At 41.2% G+C, this 8,263-nt stretch overlaps 1 protein-coding gene across 6 annotated transcripts in view; it reads left to right on the plus strand.

Annotated features, from left to right (window-relative positions):
- The first annotated feature begins 5,072 nt into the window (after positions 1 to 5,072).
- Positions 5,073 to 8,263, plus strand: part of zc3h14 (zinc finger CCCH-type containing 14) — a 17,280-nt gene continuing 14,089 nt past the window's right edge. For 3 of the 6 annotated variants that reach the window (XM_004917060.4, XM_004917061.4, XM_012969289.3), the window contains exons 1-2: positions 5,074 to 5,200; positions 7,371 to 7,413. In XM_004917060.4, the coding sequence (XP_004917117.2) occupies positions 5,165 to 5,200; positions 7,371 to 7,413 (79 nt within the window). In that variant the 5' untranslated portion in view covers positions 5,074 to 5,164. Of the gene's footprint in view, positions 5,201 to 5,229; positions 5,263 to 7,370; positions 7,414 to 8,263 lie in introns of those variants that run through there. The other 3 variants (XM_018096834.2, XM_002933220.5, XM_031890801.1) reach the window with 2 other exon arrangements.

Consider the following 8,263-nt stretch of genomic DNA (forward strand, 5'->3'; position numbering starts at 1 on the left):
GTGGCAATTACATCATTTTTGGCACTCAACATTAAAATGCATGTATATTTTTATAAAGCACTACTTATGTATGCAACACTGCACAGCAGAACAAATAATTAATAGAACAAACAGGTCAATAATAATAATATTATCCCTTCACATTTTATGATTTCTGGTATTTAATGTTGCCATGCAGCAGTTTTATTGACAGTTGCTTCATTTTAACATATTGCAATGTACTCGAAGAGCAGAATGGTTGGTATGTGAATATCATGTCCCTGAGCTGAGCCACGTCAGGGTTCAGGTCACAGATTTGGAAGGCAGAAGCTTTACTGTACTAAGCATTAGGTTGTGGAATGTGATGTTAGTTATTCAAAGTGTGTTTATTGTTAACTGCAGAAACATAGCAATTATTCATTGGCTGTACAGAGATAGATCACAAACACTTTGATTTCATACTTTGAAGTGTATATACCTAATCATGATTTATATGTGATGTCATAGGGGGTCATTTGGTACCAATTTTTACTATATATGGATTGGGACACTTAAGTTTGTTTCCTGCAAAGAAAACGTCTGGCAACTTTGGAAATCAAACTGCCTATCATGCCTATAAAGTAAATTGCTGGTGGGAAGGATTTTCAGGGAGATTAGTTGCCTTCAGTTGCTGAGATTTAACCACAGGCGACTAATGTCCCTGTTTGCCCTTGACCTTAATACATTTTATGGTTAAAATTAAAGAATTACTGGGGCTTATTTACTAACACAGGGGTAAAACTGCACCAGTGCAGTCATCAATAGTGACTTATCAAGCCTTTGCTTCATTTTCTAACTTCTATCAGTATGATCAAAACAAGTTGCTGCTTGACAAATGTGGTAAGTACACTAGTGCAATTTAGCACCTGTGCAGGGGGTTCTCTGTTATAAAACACAAATAATAGCATTATCATATGTCAATGCAGTCACTGGCCTAAAAATTTACAACAATCACTATAGAGAGGCTGCTGTATGATGCCACAGACCAGTGATTCCCTACCAGTGGCTCATGAGCAACATGTTGCTTACCAACCCCTTGGATGTTGCTCCCAGTGGCCTCAAAGCAGGTGCTTATTTTTAAATTTCTGGTTAGGAGGCAAGTTTTGATTGCATAAAAAACAGTGTAATTGCCAAACAGAGCCTTCTGTAGGCTGCCAGTCAACATAGGGGCTATAAAATTGCCAATTATAGCTCTAATTGGCACCTAGGAACATTTTTAATGCTTTTTCCATTTGAATGTGGCTCACTGGTATAAAAGGTTGGGGATCCATGCCATAGACAGTCACTATTTACTGGGACTGTCACTCAAAATCACAATCTTCACAGTGTCGGACTGGGATGTTAGGGGCCCACCAGAAAACCTTAGACCATGGGCCCACTCTCCAAACTATTTTTCATCCACTCCTCGCTCAGCCTCTATATTGTCCTAGTCTTTTATCTTTACATACTATAATCTATTCTTCTTTAGATTTAGTCTCTTTGTTCCCATAGAGCAGGGGTCTCAAACTCGCGGCCCGCGGGCCATTTGCGGCCCTCGGTACAATATTTTGTGGCCCGCACCAACGCCTTCTCAAAAGCAATGAATGGATCGCGATTTTTATTGCGATTAAAGGGATAATCTGTGTGCACAATTAGCTGCTAAGGAGCTAATTGTGCACACAGAACGTCTTCCCATAATAACTGTTATGATGGCATAACGTCATTTCCGCAATCAGCAGCTCCCGCCCGCCGTGCCTTGCATTATCCCTTGAAAGCCAATTTTTTGTGAAATCCCTTATGCGGCCCAGCCTCATCCTGACTTTGGGGCTGATTTACTTACCCACGAACGGGTCGAATGGAGTCCGATTGCGTTTTTTTCGTAATGATCGGTACTTTGTGATTTTTTCGTATGTTTTGCGATTTTTTCGGATTCTTTACGAATTTTTCGTTACCAATACGATTTTTGCGTAAAAACGCGAGTTTTCCTATCCATTACGAAAGTTGCGTAAAAAGTTGCGCATTTTGCGTAGCGTTAAAACTTACGCGAAAAGTTGCGCATTTTTCGTAGCGTTAAGTTTTAACGCTACGAAAAATGCGCAACTTTTCGCGTAAGTTTTAACGCTACGCAAAATGTGCAACTTTTTTACGCAACTTTCGTAATGGATACGAAAAACTTGCGTTTTTACGCAAAAATCGTATTGGTAACGAAAAATTCGTACAGAATCCGAAAAAATCGCAAAACATACGAAAAAGTCGCAAAATGTTCGTTTTCAAGTCGGAACTTTTCCAATTCGGGTCGGATTCGTGGGTTAGTAAATCAGCCCCTTTGACTCCTGCGGCCCCCAGGTAAATTGAGTTTGAGCCCCCTGCCATAGAGAGATGGGGAATGACCATAAATTAGGCCAAATGGTAAGAGGCAGGAGGGCCCACTGACACCTGGGCCCACCGGGAGTTTTCCTGGTATCCCTGTGGGCCACTCCGACAATGATCTTCCAGTTATAAAACTGGGCAATACATGTTTTTTTTTAAAATCTGCTTATGCTATTGCTTCTGTAAAACTAGAATTGGTATTATTATAAGACAATTTATCTATATATATATATATATATATACTTTCATCACATAACTATCTTGCTTGTGTTTTTAAATACTGTATTATATACAGGTATAGGATCTTTTATCCGGAAACCCGTTATCCAGAAAGTTCCAAATTACAGAAAGGCCATCTCCCCTAGACTCCATTATAAGCAAATAATTCTAATTTTTTTAAATTATTTCCTTTTTCTCTGTAATAATAAAACAGTACCTTGTACTTCATCCCAACTAAGATAAAATCAATCCTTATTGGAGGCAAAACAATCCTATTGGGTTTAAATGATGTTTAAATGATTTTTTAGTGGACTTAAGGTATGTAGATCCAAATTACAGAAAGATCCCTTATCTGGAAAGCCCCAGGTCCGAGCATTCTGGATAACAGGTCCTATACCAGTAAGCTGTTGTGCGTTAATCCCCATAACCATTCACCTCCCTCCCTACATGCTACCCAGTCTCTACTTGGCTCCTTCTCCCCAGTGACTGAAGAGGAAGTCTCAAAACTTTTGGCTTCCTCTCACCTTACTACCTGCCCACTTGATCCCATTCCTACCAAACTTCTATGCAATGCCAACCCCTGACTTATCAAAACCTTAACTCATCTATTCAATCTCTCGCTATCTACTGGAATCTTTCCCTCCCAACTGAAACATGCACTTGTAACCCCTATTCTGAAAAAAACGTCCCTTGATCCCTCCAATCCTAGTAACCTCTGACCTATCTCTCTGCTCCTATTCATCTCCAAACTAGTTTACAACCGACTGACGCTATTCCTCTCTGACAATAACCTCCTGGATCCCCTACAATCTAGTCACCCATCACCCCATCTTCCCAGGCCCGGTGCCTTGGGGTTATCCTTGATTCTGCCCTGTCCTTCACTCCTCATATCCAGTCACTTATCAAATCATGTCACTTTCACATAAGAAATATTTCCAAAATACGATCATTTATCACCCAAGATGCTGACAAAATTCTTATTCCCTCTCTTATAATATCTCGCCTGGACTACTGTAACTCCCTATTAATTGGCCTTCCCCTCCAAGTCCCCACTCCAGTCCATAATGAATACTGCTGCCAGACTGTCACGGTCGGCACCCAATACCAGAACAAGTGCCAAGCACCCTGGTCTCGGCTCGTGCTTCACCAGTAGCGTGACCGCCTTTGGCTTCGGGAGGAGCCCTCAGCTACTCGGATGCCACCTGGACTTATACGAGAGGTGCTGAGCAGGAGTTCTGGCTAGCAATGGGGCACGACTGTATATAAGTCTTAAGGCCAATGGTCACGGTACAAATAGGAGTAGGCAAATACGTGGTCAAACAGGCTGGGTCGAGGCGGGCAGATAACTAGGATCGTCAGGCAGGCAATAGGTCAAACCGGGTAACAATCAGTAGGATGAGGCGGAAACAGTAGTCAGGGACAGGCACGGATCAGGATACAGAAATCAGAATAGTCAAAGCCAGGCAGGGTCAAAACAGGAACAACAAGAAGTATAAAGCACAATACAGGCACCAGGAGTAAAACCTATCACGGGCAATGAGTCTAATGCAAAAGGCCCTTTAAATAGTTTGAATTTCGCGCCTTTGCGCGCTGACGTCATGACGTCAGCGCGCATGCGCCTATGAAATGCGGAAGTGCGCGCGCGCGCGCACTAAGAGGTAACCGGCGCATTGGATGGACGGCGCGGCGGGCGTCCCCGCCGATGGCGGCGCGGCGGGCGTCCCCGCCAAGCCGGTAAGGCCCTTACACAGACTTACACACCTCTCCAACCTTTCATCCTCTGCCATGCCACTCTGCCAATCCCTGCACTGGCTTCCCCTACCATCCAGGATAAAATTCAAACTAATGACTCTTACATACAAAGCAGTTCATAACTCTGCCCCACCCTACATCTCTGAACTCATCTCTAGGTACCATCCAACCCACTTGTTACACTCCTCTACTGACCTGCTCCTCAACTCCCCTCTCATATCCTCCTCACACGTTCGCATTCAAGACTTTGCAAGGGCTGCCCCCCTTCTCTGGAATTTGCTCCCACAAACTGTGAGCCTTTCTCCCAATCTCTCTGGCTTCAAGAGATCTCTAAAACGCATTTATTTAGAGAAGCTTACCCTAATCTAGTTTAACATAACCTAAGTGTGCTGCTAAAAGCAATACCCTGTGCCACACCTCTCACAACTCTGGTCATGCCCATTCCCCCCCTTTCTCCTTGTAGATTGTAAGCTCTTTTGGGCAGGGCTCTCTTCACCTCTTGTATTGGTTAATGATTGCTTTATATGTTACTCTGTATGTCCAGTGTATGAAACCCACTTATTGTACAGCGCTGCGGAATATGTTGGTGCATTATAAATAAATGTTAATAATAATAATAATGTATACATACATACATACACAGAGATTCTTGCCTCCTCCTTTAAAGATAGAAAGTTGCAATCGGGTCTCCCACCACTTGAGGGTGCTGTAACCAGATCACTACCTTCACAATTAACGTTCAGCTTTTTTTTACGGTGCCCACTCGCTGGTTTTGTGAGGCCTGTTTCACTAGACGACCGGCAATTCGAGACTAATATTAGTAACCATGGAAATTGGAACGGAGATCAGCCGCAAAATTCGGGTGTGTTAACTGGTGGCGGGTTATGTAGGTTGTATGCTTTACGGGCAAGGAGAACTCCCCGGGTGGGTCACCTTAAGAGAAATTGGCAGCTCCGCGCCGCCGAGTTCTTTAGCCTTTAGTTCTACCCATGCTCGGCCATTCCTCTCATTTCTTTATGGTTTGGAAGCTACAACTGGGAAATTCTATATAAATCGCTGGCATTCTGCTGATACTGGGAGATTATTCAAAGGAATCCATTTCTTCCTATTCCCCACATAGCTTAGTGTGCCAGACACAGATCTAGACGGGTGGGGGCGGGGGTGTTATAGTTTACCTCAGTGTTCAGTTTATGTTAGCAAACTTCTTTTTGGAAGTTGGTTGTGCTTCAAATTCATAGTGTATTCATGGCCAGTTACATTGCCTGTTCTGAGAGTGGGAACTTGTAAATACTGCATTATATCTGTGTGTAAACTTTTTCTCCATACTTCACAATTTTTTACATACTTAGTAGTTGAGGTTATAAAAGGACAATCATCCTTTTCAGCCTTTTGACTAAGTAAAACCTGTCTTAACATTTAGTTGGTACTGTGTGGTCAATGAATTAGTAAAGGAACATTTGTATTAATAGCACTTAGCCACTGAGGCTCCCTGTATTTTATCTGTGGCTATAACTTTTAAAGAAAAAAGAGCCTGTAAATAGCACTCCAGCCCTACCAGCGCACATGTATTTTAAATATATACACAAGCCCATTTATAATATAAACTCATGCTTTCTTTTCACGAGACATAATTGAGAACACTTTACAGCATTTCATTACAATGAGAGAATGGAGTTCATGTTAAACCTAACGCCAAGACAACCCCTTTTAAAACAGTCCTAAGATATACAAATGTCATTGTAGGAGACATGGTTAAGTCACAGTCCCGCTTGATTAATAATGTTATAACGAAAATGAAAAGAGGACGATCCACAAAGTCAAGCCTTTCTGGCATGTGTAAAAAATCATGAATATGAAATCTGGTATGGTATAATATCTGGTATGGTATAATATCTGGTATGGTATAATATCTTGCCATGGTTCACACTGGATTTCCAGTCGAGTGTCTTGGCTGAACAGATTTGTCTTCTGGTCTTGACTCTGAAGTTTGTTTTCAGTGCCAATCCTCTCCATACAGTTCTCTTGCTTGATATTTAAAATGTTTTCTTATTGCTTTAAGTGGGAGAAGGGTTGCAGAGAACCTGCATAGTAAAATGGGCTTATCACAATATCTACGTGCCTTAAACTGTTCTTTGAATTGTATATACTGATATGGGACCTGTTATCCAGAATGCCGGGGACCTGGACCTTTCCAGATAAGCATTATTTCCGTAATTTGTATCTTCATACCTTTAGGGGCACATTTGCTAATCCACGAATCCGAATGGGAAAAATTCAGATTGGAAATGAACATTTTGCGACTTTTTCGTATTTTTTGCGATTTTTTTCGTCGCTGTTACGACTTTTTCGTAGCCATTGCGAATTGTAGCGACTTTTTCGTAGCCGTTAAGATTTGCTCGTATATTGTCGCGACTTTTTCGTATTGTGCGCTCGTAAACGGCGGGCAAAACTTTCAGACTTTGCATGATTTTGGAAGCCTGCCATAGGACTCAATGGCACTCTGCAGCTCCAACCTGGCCCAAGAAAAGTCACGATACTGAAGCTTGAATGAATCCGAAAATTTCGTACTCGGCGCAATGGCTACGAAAAAGTCGCAACAATTCGCCCAAGTCGTAACGCTACGAAAAAGTCGTAACGGCTACGAAACAGTTGCGACAATTTACGAAAAAAATCGCAAAATACCGATCATTAGGAAAAAACGCATTCGGACGCTTTTCGGACGTTCGTGGATTAGTAAATGTGCCCCTAAGTCTACTAAAAAAATAATTTAAATTAATTAAACCTAGTAGGATTGTTTTTCCTCCAGTAAAGAATACTTTCAGCATAAAAATACTCAATGCAATACATTCTGATTCACGTCAAAAACTCCCCCTAATGACCATAATGATACTGGAATTCTGAGAAAAATGCTACATTGTGGAGGAAAAAACATGGCAATTACCCTTGAAATTGCACTTTGCTAACTGCACTTGCTTAGCCCAGGCAGCATGTCATTTGATTTTTCTAACTATATATTTTTTTTTATCGTACAGACAGCCATTAAAGGAAAGCTGCAGGAGCTTGGAGCTTATGTTGGTAGGTTATCTGTTTCTTATGTTTATAACATCATTAAGACTTTCTAACAATGAGTCAAGTTTTGAGCCAAAAAAATGTAAGTGCAAAGAATCTTATCAAACACTTTCCTGCCATTAGCCATAAATCACCATTAGCAGCATTCAATTCTTCAAGGAAAATTCTAAATCTACCTTGTCGGGGCTCAGTTTCCACCTCTCATCAAATTGATGACTTTAGTAACCGTATTCATATCTGCCATTTTTTGAGAGGTTCCATATAAGGCCTTCTGAAAGCATGATGCAGTTAAACTTAGCCGGTGGTGTATAATGCCATTTCACATTGTATTCTTTGCATGTGCCAAACACAATGGTTAATCTTTGGGGTTTTTTTCAGAAAAAAGTATTCTAATTCACATTTATGTTATGGCACACGGAGCAGTAACATCAAGGTACAAATAATAGGGGATCTTTAAAATCCAGCCTACTAGTGCATATAAAAGACACACCACTGCCTCAAAGTTCAGAAAGCACTAGCATCAAAATTCAGCTATAGTGGTTTGCAAACCCGACTAAGCTACTGGATATTGTTCCCTGCAGTCTGGTACAGCAAATTACATTTTCAGATAGCCACTCTAATATGAAATTTACAAAGCCATATTTCATGCATTTAAACTGCATGGAACACACATCAGCACTGAAGCACTGTCTTTTTTTAAAAAAAATATATAATTATATTGGAATCCCGGAAGGAAACATAGGCATCTTAACTACGAAGGTACTAAGTTGTATGAGCCAAGGAATTTAAAGACATATACGACAGGATACTCCAGCCAGTGAATAAAGAGAACCTGTGTTGTTTTGCTCATTCCTGT

Source organism: Xenopus tropicalis, chromosome 8, assembly GCF_000004195.4.
Source record: "Xenopus tropicalis strain Nigerian chromosome 8, UCB_Xtro_10.0, whole genome shotgun sequence".
Lineage (NCBI taxonomy): Eukaryota > Metazoa > Chordata > Amphibia > Anura > Pipidae > Xenopus > Xenopus tropicalis.